Here is a 13,114-nt window from a genome sequence, read left to right on the forward strand (position 1 = left end):
GCTGTATCTGTTATTTAACCTGTTATTTCCTTTTATTTTCTATGCATGTGTTTTAGCATAATGGGGATTTCATTGTCTATGATTTTTGTCTTTGTTTCCATTTGACATCATAAGTATTTTCTCATATCATTAAGGTAATCTCTAGGTATATTTTCAAAGTACCCAGAGTATTTGTTTTATAAACTTTGTTTTCTTCATGTAGTGCATCTTAGCACATTTTTCTATTTCATAAGGTAATTTTTTGTATATTTCACTCAAAGCATATACCCCAGGACATTCTCATTTGCTTTTTCTTAGCTACACCAGCATATTCTGGAAAGCCCAGTACAATACCTACCTGTGAAAATGTGGGTCTCTTTAGTGACTTAAATTTTTCCCTTTGCTTTCTTCCTCTCTCCTTCTTTGTAATTTCATGGTAAAGTATCATGGAGTGTAGGAGCTGAAAGTACCTTAGAGGTTGTTTATTTCAGTCCTTAGAGCTGGCATTTAGGGAGACTGAGGCCCAAGGAGGAGAGGTGCTCACCCAAGGTCAGCCAGATGGTGGTAGAACTTGAGCTTGGATCTGGTGTTGTTGATTTTCTCCCCCGTGTGTTTCCAGTAAAAAGTTACTGGAATTTTAATGCTTTTTAAAAATATTTCAGAATCAGCTAGAAACAGCTCCACCCCACGAGCTAAAGAATATGTTCCAGCTACTTCATGAGATACTGGTAAGTCATAAATCTGATGCACTTGTATTTATTGGTTAGCATGTATTTATAAATAAAAAGTTAGATTTCCTGTATTATTTTTCTGTACACTTTGTCTGCATTTATTGAGTTCTTTTCACATCAGTGATATACTTTGTGCATTATTGATTTAGAGGTGAGCAGTCATAAAACTCACCTCCCAAGAGCTCAAAGTTTGGAGAAGCAGTCAAATAAGTGTAGCAGCAGTTAGCGTGTGAGCACAAAGGAGTACTGGGTGCTGGCTCACCCCTGCTGAGGCCTTACGCCAGATACAGCACCGGGCTGAGCACCAGGGTGAGCTTGTTCAAACCTTGTGACAGACTCCAGAGATAAACTGCTGGCCTTGGAGCTCCTCGGATCTTAGCTGTGTACTTGACACATGTGCTCCATTTTTAAGAGCCATGAAACTGAAATAGAATTGGTTGCAGGATGCTTTCCAGTTTCAGAAATGTGAAAAGCAGAAGAAAGATAAGTTATGATCAGTAAGATAACAGTATTATGGGAGAAGTGAGATTGAGATGTGGGAGTAGGAACCAAGTAGAGCTTTCAGGAAACCCAGGCCAAATCGCAAGTGGCTTCGGGTACCAATGCTAAGCACGTGGACTTTTCCTTCGGCCAGAGTTGCACACTAGGGCCGGGGCCCAAGTTCCTCCTGTATGCTTCTTTATTTGTGTGGTTTTGTTTGTTTGTTTGACCCAAACTGTATTTTTTTTTACATTTCGGATTCCATCCTATCTTGCAAAATGGGTGATCTCATTCCCTCACACGGCGGTCGCCTAGAATGGCAACTGCATGGCCCGTGGATGAGGCCTGTGCTCTCCAGTTTCCTTTTTGTCTGAGATTTAACCCACTTGGCTCATTTTGGTCATCTTCCCAGGCTCTGTAGGTGTGAAGTCTACAACCCCCATTGTCAGCTCTGGGACTTCATAGAAGGGTTCAAAGCAGGAGAGAGGCATGATCCAATTAGGTCTCTGAAAGAGTTGTTTTGGCAAATGAACTAAAGGAGAAAGCGAGGGGCCAGCCCTGTGCTGCAGCAGGTTAAGCCACTGCCTGCAATGCCAGCTTCCCACATGAGCACCAGTTCGAATCCTGGCTGCTCCACTTCTGATCCAGCTCCCTGCTAATGCACCTGGAAAAGCAGCAGAAGATGGCCCAAGTACTTGGACTCCTGGCTTTGGCCTGTCTCAGCCCTGGCTTTTACGGCCATTTGGGGAGTGAACCAGCAGATGGAAGATATCTGTCTGTCTGTCTGTCTGTCTCTCTCAATCTGTGTGTGTGTGTGTGTCTCTAACTCTGCCCTTCAAATAAATAAATAAACAAGGAAGAAGCAGAGTTGGGAATTGGAAGACCATATATAGGAGACTATCAATAATCTGAGTGTGAAACAACAAGGCTTCCAACAGGGAAGAGGCAGAGGGTGGAAGGGACAAGGGCAGATTAAGAAGAGTTTTAGAGCATCAATAGAATTTGGTGACTGGTTATAAGCCAATGAGAGAAACTAGCCCTAGGGCCCTGGAAAGAGCAGGAGGGACTGTGGTACAGAAGAAGCATTTATTAAAACAGTTTTGAGAAAATACATCTTACAATTATTAGGAGCCCGTCTTTCTGGCCCTTTGCCTTCCTTTGGTCCTAGTGCTTTTAGAAGCTTGGCAGATTATCACTTCCCAAGGGGTAGATCGTGTGTTGTTCATCTGATCAACTACAGACCCATATAGTTTACTGCATTGTGCCCAGTTCAGTGCCGAGAACCAGAAATGAAGCAACCAATGGGACCCAGATCCAGCCTGGTCTAACATGGTACATGTTAGAACCTGTGCAGTAGCAAAATGTAGACATGCTTTGCTAAATAAGTTAGAGATGAAGGGCTTGGGTCCTGAAGTACATGCCTCCATAACCCACAGAGCACTGCCAGAAGGGTTGCGAGGAAGGTGTATGTAGGAAATGGGTGGATCTTTAAAGATTAACAGCTTTTCATCTTGGTTTAAAATTTAAGATAGGTTTCAGAGATAGGGCAGTCGGTGCGGTATTTGTTTGTATTGGGTTTTGTTCCATTAGAAACTAAATCTCTTGTCTAGAATTGTAAAGAAGGCACCAGTGGCTGAAACCCAAGTTCTTCCATTTACCAACCTTTGCTTCTTTCCGTCCCTCCTTTCACAGGTCATTGAAGATCCCATACAAGTAGAGCGAGTCAAGTTTGTGTTTGAGACAGAAAATGGATTACTAGGCAAGTATGCCTGGCCTTCTGGGCGAGGGTCCAGTCACTGCCCCCCAGCTTAGATCCGTGAGCAGCACTGGAGAGTGGTTGGGCTGTTACGTTCCCTCATTCTGATCAGGAGAATTAAAATCCCAGGATCTCATTCCTGCCTTCAGTCAGTCAGGGGCCGCCTGGGTCCTGTGACCGAGGCAGGTGAGATTCAGGGGTGCTGTGAGATTCTTCAGCAGGTCGAAGGCCACTTTCTAAGGCAGGGAATCTTTCCTTCCAGTCCACAGCTACTGGGGAGGGAGACAGACCTCACACTCAGGACGTGGTCGTTCCACCTGGGGTGGGACTGTGCCCAGAGTCCAACATCCACTATAGGATTTTGTCAGAGCTGTCTTTTCAGAAGCTAAATTGACCTCCCTAAGCCTTTAGAAAAAGTTGAGTTTGAAAACAGTCTGACCCAGCTCCCACAGCCCCCACTTCTCCGGAGTCATCGCAGGATCAGGAGGGGGCCTGGGCTGCTGGCATTGCAGAGAGGAAATGTACGGCAGAAGGTGCTGCGGCCACACCTTCCAGGCCACGCTTCGGGTTGGTGCCTCTATCAGAGCAGCTCCAGGCTCTGAAAACTCTCAGCTCATCAGCGGCAGGGACTGAGTGTCGAGTGTCTGCAAATCCCTACAATGCAAGATGTATGTGTTGAATTGAACCAACAACATAAGTTTCCATTTATCCAAAAAAAAAAAAAAAGAAGTGTTGTAAACATCTTCCCTCACTAGCATGGTGTGTGGAGGAGGTCTGGCTTCTGTATGGGTGAATAATCAGCATAAATGTAGGTTCCTTTTCATTTCTCCTAAAAGCCAACCTCGACTACCTCACATGCTCTTCAGACATATTTAAAGTAGTGTTTTCCCCCTTAGAATTTGGCGGGTTCATTTGAGTGAGGCACTGCCATGCCTTTAGTTAAGTGACAGCTTACCTGTCTGCACATGAGAATGTCATTTTCCCGACGGGAGAGCCCGCTGCCGCCCAGGCCCACCTGCCTCTCGGCCTCTGCTGTGAGCCTGTCCTCTTCTCTCCCTCAGCTTTGATGCACCACAGTAATCACGTGGACAGCAGTCGCTGCTACCAGTGCGTCAAGTTTCTCGTAACTCTTGCTCAAAAGTAAGTACGGACTGAAAATGCAGGCAAGTAATGGTGCTTTAACTACAAGGAAAATATGACCAGGGGAAGTGGGCGGGGGTGGGGGCGGAGGACGACAAACTGCTTTGTTTGGGTGCCTAGAAAACCTAACTCAGGGTGTGCTTATACGAAAGGCACAGTGACCTATCGGGATGGGCTCAGAAGAAGGTAAGGAGAGACCAGGAAAACAGTAGTCAGAGTTGCAGAGTGACAGAGAGACAGAAGGAGCTCTTAGGCCAGGAACTCCATCCCGGTCTCCCACGTGGGTGGCGGGGGTCCCGGTACTTAGGCCATCATCTCCTCCTTTCCAGGCACATCAATGGGAGCCACAATGCTGACCCCAAGTTCCTGAATTTGAGGTCTCTGATTAATGTAGCCCAAGCACCAACTCTTTCAGCCTCTAGGTCCCTGACTTCACTATAACCTCTCAAGACACAGAGCCATTTCACCTGTAGCTGTCGGGCGTTCGTGGCTGCAAGCACTGTGCCGACAAATACTCTGTATTATCTTACTTAATCTTTGTAACAGCCTCATGAGGTCAGATAGTTGGAGTGCTTACAGATCACATGTGGCTTATGTGAGGGCCTTAGCATTGTAGCCCTAACACTTGCACACAGGCTGATTAAAAGTGAAGATTCTTTTCTTTAATTATGGTAGAACAGACATAAAATTTGCCATTTTTACTTGGTTTCGTATGTGCAGCTCAGTGGATTAAGTGCGCACACGCTGTGCAACTCGTCCCCACCATCCGAATTTAACATAATTTAACAGAACATAGAAAAGCAGAATTTAACAGCAGTAACCAATAATAAGCAGAGGGGAGTATGGAGCAGTAAGGAACCGTAGCGGATAGTCACGTGAGTGTGCTCACCCTTCTGGTGATGTGGGAGGACGTGAGGCGAGTGGTGCTGGCCTTGGGACGTGGCCTGAGGCTGCTCCTGCCCATCCGTCTCTAGGACACTTCTCTTCCAGAACTGCAGCTCTGTGCCCCAACTCCCCAGCTGCCCCTTCCTGCAGCCCTTGGTGTGACCGTGAGTGCTGCAGGTACTCAGAGAAGTAGGTCCTGCAGATGAGCATTTGTCTTTTTGTTAACTGACTGACTTCACTTAGCGTGATGTCTTCACGGTCCATCCATGCTGCAGCATCTGCCAGAATTTCCTTCCATTTTTTAAGGCTGAACAATAAGAGGGATCCCCCCAAAAATTCATAGAAAATGCATATTATGAGAAAACTGCAAGGGTTTCAAAATGTTCAGCACCAAAATAATCTCACCATGTAATTCCATTTTTCCATGAATTTTTTGAAATCTTATTTTACTGTATGTATATAGCACATTTTGTTTATCCAGTTTTTCAGTCGATGGACCCTTGGAAAAGTAAAGGTCTTAACACTAGAAGGAACCCTCGCAGATTGCCACGTGGCTGCTTCCTGTGTGACAGCCCAGAGTGGCTGAGCACACCACATTGCCTTCGCTGAGCCTCACACCTCGGCATCGTTACTGCTGGATTTATTTTGCTCCAGATTTTCACTGATTCTTGGGGACGGGAATCACCTTCCTTGGACTTAGACCAGAGTAAGAAAGTTAATCGGGCCGGCGCCGCGGCTCACTAGGCTAATCCTCCGCCTTGCGGCGCCGGCACACTGGGTTCTAGTCCCGGTCGGGGCGCCGGATTCTGTCCCGGTTGCCCCTCTTCCAGGCCAGCTCTCTGCTGTGGCCAGGGAGTGCAGTGGAGGATGGCCCAAGTGCTGCGCCAGCCGCAGCGCGCTGGCCGCGGCGGCCATTGGAGGGTGAACCAACGGCAAAGGAAGACCTTTCTCTCTGTCTTTCTCTCTCACTGTCCACTCTGCCTGTCAAAAAAAAAAAAAAAAAAAAAAAAAAAAGGAAAGTGAATCGGTTAGACTTAATCTGCTGCACTTGAGCTTCCTAAACAGACATAAATAGAGCCCAGTCACAAGAATGCATGCACACCCATTATGCAGATGTCACAGTACTGTGGCCACCAGTGGATTCGCTGGCTGGGCTTGATGTGGGCAGCATGCTAGCTCAGGTGTTTGCCTCTGACTGGGATTTGTGAGCAGTGCCAAGGCCACTGGTGTAGCCGATGTCAGCAAATGGCGCAGCCCCGATTCCGGTGTCCCTGCCTGCACTCCTGCATTCGTCAGTCACCGTTCACATGCACATTCACGGCCATACAGCGCCTAGCACTAACTCCAAGTATGGAGAATAGCTTGTAGATGGGAAGACGTGGAAAGGGGTGATCTCCAGGATCATGCTTTAAAACTGTCTCCCCCATCCTCTCATTTTTGCTTCTTCAAATCACAAAAATCAGAGACGAATTTGTTTCTATCAAGAGGTCCTTTACTGAGTGTACAGTGTGTTGTGGATTTGGGTTTTCTTTTTCTGTTTTGCATTCTAGTAGCACCTAGTGGCTGAAAGTTAGCGAGATGGCAAACTTCTCACTACACACTTGCTTCTTCCTGCCTCTTGTGGGTGAGGCATGTGAATGTATTACCAATAAAGAAAAATGAAAGTAGCATTTGTGTTTGAAAATCAAAGGTCCTGTAGGTTAAACAAGTGATTTACCAGGAAAGCATGTGGCTAATAAGAACACCCTCAATCACCAGGTGTCCTGCTGCTAAGGAATACTTCAAGGAGAACTCCCACCACTGGAGCTGGGCTGTACAGTGGCTACAGAAGAAGGTAACTGAATTTTGTTCAGTTGTGTTAGGTTCTGGTTACAACATGAGAATCAGTAATAGCACATCTCATCAGGAAAAATCTCTTGAACTTAATTTATAGACAGATCTCTCAGACCTCAGAAGTTTCTTTAGCCTAGTCAGTGCTGACTTCTATGCATTAAATCTGTACCCTGGGGCTGTCACTGTGGTGCTGAGCCTCCACGTGGAGCACTGGCATCCCATGATGCGTGGGATCCACGGTTTGAGTCCCAGCTGCTCCAGTCCAACTTCCTGCTGCTACACTGGGAAGGAAGTGAAAGTTGGCCAAAGCATTTGGGCCCCACCGCCATTGGAGACCAGGAATCTTTTTTAAAAAGTTTGTGCCATAACAGTTGTCCCCCTTTACCTTTTGAGGATACATTCAGAAACCCTCAGCAGATGCCTAAGACCATAGCTCCTAAAGACCCCTGCAGACACGGCGTTTTTCCCATGCATACACACCTGTGCTAAACTTTAATTTCTGTCTTAGGCACAGTAAGAATTTAACAGCAGTAACTAATAATAAGCAGAGGGGAGTATGGAGCCGTAAGGAACCGTAGCGGATAGTCTCATGAACGTGCTCACCCTTCTGGTGATGGTGGGGGGAAGTGAGGCGAGTGGTGCCCGCGCCGTGGCCTGAGGCTGCTCCTGCCCTTCCGAAAGCAGGGCAGGGGGAGGGTCGTCCTCTCCAGGGACGTCATCACAGTGCTCACAGGGCATGCGGTTTAACATTCGCCAATTGCTCATTTCTGGAACCTTAGTGTTTTCAGTGTGCAGGTAAGAAACCACAGGAAGCAGAACCGCAGGCAAGGGGTCTGCTGTGCAGGTGTCCTGTAGGTGAAAACGGAGGGAGAACCAGGGGAAGCAGAGAGCGGAGTGGAGTCTTCCCTGGAGGCCGAGGCAGGGAAGGACTGGGGAGACCGCATCTTGGACTCTGGTGTCTGCCGACAGAACCTGCAGGCTAACGGGGCTTCTTTGTTTCACCATCCTGGGTGGCCTGTTTGGCCTCCCCTCTCAGATGTCGGAACATTATTGGACACCACAGAGCAATGTCTCTAACGAAACGTCAACTGGAAAAACCTTTCAGCGAACCATCTCAGCTCAGGTGAGCGCTGTGTGTGTTCGTGTGCTGGGAAGTCCCTGCCCAAGGGAACTGCGGCCTCTGGGCAGAGAAGTGTGTGGCCACGGTGAGAGCAGGGACGGGCAGCTGCTGCGTTTTCTGCGGAGACAGCTGATGCTCACACAGGCGCATGTGCACGAGGTGCTGTCCTAGAAGGAGAGCGCGGGCGGACAGAGGGTAGGGTTGCTCCTGGGCTGCCATGAAAGCCTCGCCAGAGTCCCGGTCCCTGACGTTTTCTCCCTGTGTCTGTGTTGCCTGCAGGACACGCTAGCGTATGCCACAGCTTTGTTGAATGAGAAAGAGCAGTCGGGCAGCAGTAACGGGTCGGAGAGCAGTCCTGCCAATGAGAACGGAGAGAGGCATTTACAGCAGGTACAGCTGGGGGGCACGGTTGTGGGGGACAGGGCCGTGCCTGCTTCTGCACTAAGAGGCTCTGCCTCTGGTGACTGCAGCTGAGAGCGTGCCCACAGTGGCCACAGAGCTGGGCCGCGCTGTGGTCCAGAGGCTTTCGTGTGGCAGCTCAGACCCAGTTGGAAGCAGTCCCAGTGAAGCCACACCACAGCCGCTCGCCTGCAACTGGGTCACTTCCTCCTCCTGGCTTACTACGAGCCCCTCCTCTCCCGCCACCGGCCTTTCGGAACGTGGCTCCCTGCACGGGAAGTATACCTGCTTGCGGGGAGTCCGAGTACTTCTAAGCCTCTATTCAGGCAAGGGGAGGTGGTGGGCATTTGGCGCAGCAGCTAGGACGCCTCCTGGGAAGCCTGCATCACATATTGGGGCACCTGGGTTTGAGTCCTGGCTCTGCCTCTGATCCAGCTTCCTGTTGGTGTGTACTTTGGGAGGCAGTGGGTAATGACTCAAGTGAGGGTCCATTTTGGTTGCTATGACAAACTCCCTGAGGCAGGCTCCTTGACCAGGAGGAAGCTTGTTGTCTCCCAGTGCTGAAGACTGAGCACGCGCCGGAGCCTGCGTCTGCTGGTCACCATGAGTGCAGCGGGTGCAGAGAGAGCACCTGGGGAGCCAGCAGGCAGGAAAAGTCCCGGGCAGCTGCCACGTTCGTTCCTGACGGCGTGTGTGGGACTGCCAGGAGCGCCGGGACCAGGCCGCGCTCCTCCTCTGAAAGATCAGACCTCCCTCTCGATCACACACCGTGGGGCCCGCGCCTGGCCGGGGAGCTCTGGGGACACCCTGGGTCATACCCCACTCCCACACCTTCCCTGGCCCCTTCACTGTCCTTGGCACACGTAGGGCCCAGCAGATGAATGCTGCCGGAGCTTTCTCTTGGGTCCTCGTGACAAGCATGTGAGGGGGCCGTACCCCAATTTTGTAGTTGGGAGCTGGGTGTTGGGTGTGACGTGACGTAACTCCAAGGTCCCTTGGAGCAGTTTAGCTCATCACCTGCTTTGCCTTCACAGAAAATAAAAGCTGTCAGACGAGAGCTGCAGTGGCAGGTTCCCACGCTCAGAGCCCACTGTGCGTGTGCCTGCACTACCCCCGTGTGGGGAGAAGTTCGCCCCTGCTCCCCAAAAGCTACCCGCCTCAGTCCCCTCCCTCCTGACACAACTGCATGTTCTCTTCTTTCTCTTTTCTTTTCCTACATCTCTCGCCGTGACATTGAACTCTCGCCACCCTCGCGGCCAGGCCCTTTCCAGCAGTGGTTGAGTGTGCTCTCCTCTCCCCATGTCTTCTGCCCACAGCCAGCCTGTTCCGGGGTTATCTGAACCCTCCATCTGCAGCCTCTCAGTGCCCGGTCACTCTTTGGCCTCTTCCTGCCTGGCCCCTCCCTTCTCCCAGCAGTGGCGTGACCAGTGGCCTGTGTTTCCTGTCCTCATCTTCGTGGACTGATTCGGCCCCTGCATGCCTCTCCCCACATTTCCTCAATGTCCATTAGTCAAGTAACGCTTTGTTCCTCCTCCTGCCGGCCCCTCCCATGCAGCCTCCATGTCACTCCTGGTCCTCTCCAGCCCCATGGCACTTGGGAGGTCTTGAGACTGTTGTTAAGTGCACGTGGTGACAGAGGCAGCATTTAGATCTGGGAATGACCCAGGGCCCCTCCAGCAGGTACAGGGCCTGGCACAGAGTAGGCAACGGTGGTAGTCAGCCCATCCCTCTGCCTTATTGCGTGGCTCACCTGGAATTCTGGCCAGAGCCCGTGTAGCACTGTGGCTTCAGGCAAGACGTCACTGGGGTGTATCAGTGACTAAATGAGACCAGAGAATTGAAAGGTGAAATAGGTTATGTGTTACTATCCTTTAATAAGCCTTGATGGAGTTGCTAGGTGAAGACGCGCTTAAATTACAGAACCCAAATAAATGAGGCCACGTAGAAAACTCTGTTCTCCAACTCTCGCAGGGTTCAGAGTCTCCCATGATGATTGGCGAGTTAAGAAGTGACCTTGACGACGTGGACCCTTAGGGGGCGTGCCCGGCGGCTGTGGATGCTCAGCACCTTTAGAGACATTTGGCAGAGCCTGGCGAGTGGACGGGAGGGCTGCGTGACGGAGCAGCGAGCACTTTACCAGCGAGCGGGTGTTCCACGGGCGCTGTCTGGCGGTGGGAGGACGCCGGCCTGCGGATCCTCTGTCCCAGGGCACAGTCCACACCTGCATCAACACTTCTGTGACGATTTTAGGAAATAAAGTTGGTGGCAGACTTTTGTTACATGAACATAAGAGTGAGGGGTAAAGCCGTTGCTTTCTCTCTGATGCTACAAAAGAAATCCCTTTGGTTTTTATATTTTAAGGGAAAAAAGCAGGCTGCCTTTTGCTATGTGGGGGCAAATTTTTAATCTTGTGGTGACATTGAGTAGGAATATCCCGTTTAAAGTGATGTAAAGCGATGGGCTCGAGTTCCCTCCCGTGGTAAAATGCTAGTTGCAGAATGCAGGTTACACAGACCTCTGTATTTAATATGTCTCCCTGGGGTGTAGAGCTTCCGAAGGGTCTGGAAAAGTCCTGGCCAAAGCTTGGATCTTGATCAAATGTTGCCAGGACCAAAAATCGGGGAATTAATTAAGCTCTTTAAGGTATTTTTCTGATATAAAAGATTGCAAAGAGCAATAAAAAAAGAAAAAGCAAACCATGCCGTGTCCCCCAGAAGCACAGGGTGCACCCTGATGTCGGGCATAAAGGTCTGAGGTGTTCCCTAACAGACTTGACAGCAGCAAAGTACAAAGCACTTTAAGGTTTGACTTCATACAGTTACCTTTAATGCTTGGAGACATATTGAATAAACTGTAGTCTTAAATCATGTGATCTGCAATCATTGGCTTTTGCTTAAAACCTAATTACTGAACCCCTGGAGAGCAGTTGTATGCGAAGTGAAGTGTTTGCATTGGAAGACACCGCTGGTGAGTTCTGCAGTAATTTTAATGCAGAGAAGGAATTTGAGACATTGATTCTCCTCAATAGGACTACTAACAAGGAAACGACAGGTCTGGCTTAATATTTCTTTTCCTAGAAATAACTAGAAAACCATTGGACAGCCATCCATTTAGTTGTACTTCCCAAGTATAGCATCATTTACTTATTTCCAGTTAGATACCAGCTCCGGGGGTGGGGGGGAGGTTTACACCAACACACTTCATATATTTTGTACATTTTGTATTTTGAAATGCTCACATTCTCAGCCCTGTTTTGCCTTTAGTTGAGTGTTCTGCCTTACTTTCAGCTCACCATGTGCAGAACCGGGGGCCTTAGGAAGTGCCAGGTTGCCCCTATCGGTTAGACCTGCCAGGTCAAAGAGGCGCGGCCGGCCCCAAAGTGCCTTTTTGGTTGCTTTTGTGTTCTGCATGGACACGTGGCAGGGCAGACGGCACGGCTTGGCAGTGCCGTGCACTCCACAACCCAGCCACCCGGTCATCTCACCATTCAGCTTCCCAGGGCCCCCGCGGGCGGTGCCGGCTATGTGCCGCCCGTGGAAAAGAGGAGGGCAGCGTGGAAGAGCAGAGCCGGGACCGGTGGGGGCGCCTGGCAGGCCTGATGCTGTTGTGGCCATCGTGCAGGTTCTAGAATCGACCAAGAGCACGCAGACATGGTGTGCTGCGGCGACCCTCCCCGCCCTCCTGCCCGCACCCGTCCTCACAGAAGGGCCGTGAGGGCCGTGACACTGAAAAGCCGGCAATGATAGGTGTTGGGGCGTCATCGCTGGCAGCTGCACTCAGGAGCCCAAATTCAGGAGTGAAACGGTCACTCCTAAGTCCCCTTATTTCCTATGGAAACGACGCCTTCCGCCCCGCCTCCGCCGTCCTCGCCGGCCCCCGCGGTCAGCGCCGCACGCACGTGCTTTGCTTCACCTTGCCTGTGTCGTCGCTGCAACGCGCATCGCTTCAGCTTGCAGCTCACCACCTGGTTTCCGAGAGCTGCAGCCAGCCAGGCTACTGATGCCGCCTTCTTCACGTCCCACGAAGCGGCACCTAGGGACAGGCTCACCTTGGAAGAGTTGTCATTTTTACTGCCAATTTTTTGGATGAAGATGTTTTTATAAATTTTCAAAATGGTCTGCAAATCGAGCAGGAATTGCACAAGTGACTCAATGCGTTGTGTCGGCAAGAAGCTCCCTAGTGAAGCCGGCCTTCGGCTGGCCCGTGCTGCCCGGCAGAGGCGTCCCCCGCCGCGGGCCTCTCCCAGAGGACTCCCGCGGTCGCTGAGAGCGAGAAAACACGTGAGGGTTGACCCTGGCCTGCCCGCCCCCCACCTCCCTGCTAACCTCAAGGTGTGTGCAGTTACCTTTCGAGCTTGGAACAAGCAGACTGGAATTGTCCTCTGCTACCTCTTGTGTACAAAATCTTGTTTATAAAATTTCAAAAGGAAGTAGGTAAACTAGGGAAGAACCGGAATTCTAAATTTGATTTGTGCGTGGCAGAGTTCTTAGCTTCTCAGAGTATAAAATAAATTTTTCAAAAACGTGTTGGTGTCTCCCTGGCATTTTTCTGTATACATCAGAATGGGGCCACGGGGTGGAGGTTCCGTGGGCCGCTGGCTGGCCTGGTGCTAAATGGCACTAGGGTTCCTTTTCTAGTCTGCTGATGGATGGTGGGAGTGGGCGTCCGAACTGGCTGGGGCGGCGGAGGGAGGCTATGGGGAAGCGTTCATTTTGTACCTAGGACAGGCACAGGAGAAGCCCCACAAATCTGCTGGTGCTCAGAATACTTCCAGGTTCTCAGCAAGTGCTC

The 13,114-nt window shown here is 50.2% G+C and overlaps 1 protein-coding gene across 3 annotated transcripts in view; it reads left to right on the forward strand.

Annotated features, from left to right (window-relative positions):
- Positions 1-12,849, forward strand: part of USP24 (ubiquitin specific peptidase 24) — a 152,297-nt gene extending 139,448 nt beyond the window's left edge. For all 3 annotated transcript variants that reach the window (XM_051856428.2, XM_051856430.2, XM_051856429.2), the window contains 7 exons: positions 642-707; positions 2,883-2,949; positions 4,008-4,086; positions 6,730-6,805; positions 7,841-7,927; positions 8,204-8,314; positions 10,295-12,849. In XM_051856428.2, coding sequence (XP_051712388.2) covers positions 642-707; positions 2,883-2,949; positions 4,008-4,086; positions 6,730-6,805; positions 7,841-7,927; positions 8,204-8,314; positions 10,295-10,357 — 549 coding nt within the window. In that variant the 3' untranslated portion in view covers positions 10,358-12,849. The remainder of the gene's footprint in view (positions 1-641; positions 708-2,882; positions 2,950-4,007; positions 4,087-6,729; positions 6,806-7,840; positions 7,928-8,203; positions 8,315-10,294) is intronic.
- The last annotated feature ends 265 nt before the right edge of the window (positions 12,850-13,114 follow it).

The sequence above is a fragment of the Oryctolagus cuniculus genome, chromosome 7 (assembly GCF_964237555.1).
Source record: "Oryctolagus cuniculus chromosome 7, mOryCun1.1, whole genome shotgun sequence".
NCBI classification, from domain to species: domain Eukaryota; kingdom Metazoa; phylum Chordata; class Mammalia; order Lagomorpha; family Leporidae; genus Oryctolagus; species Oryctolagus cuniculus.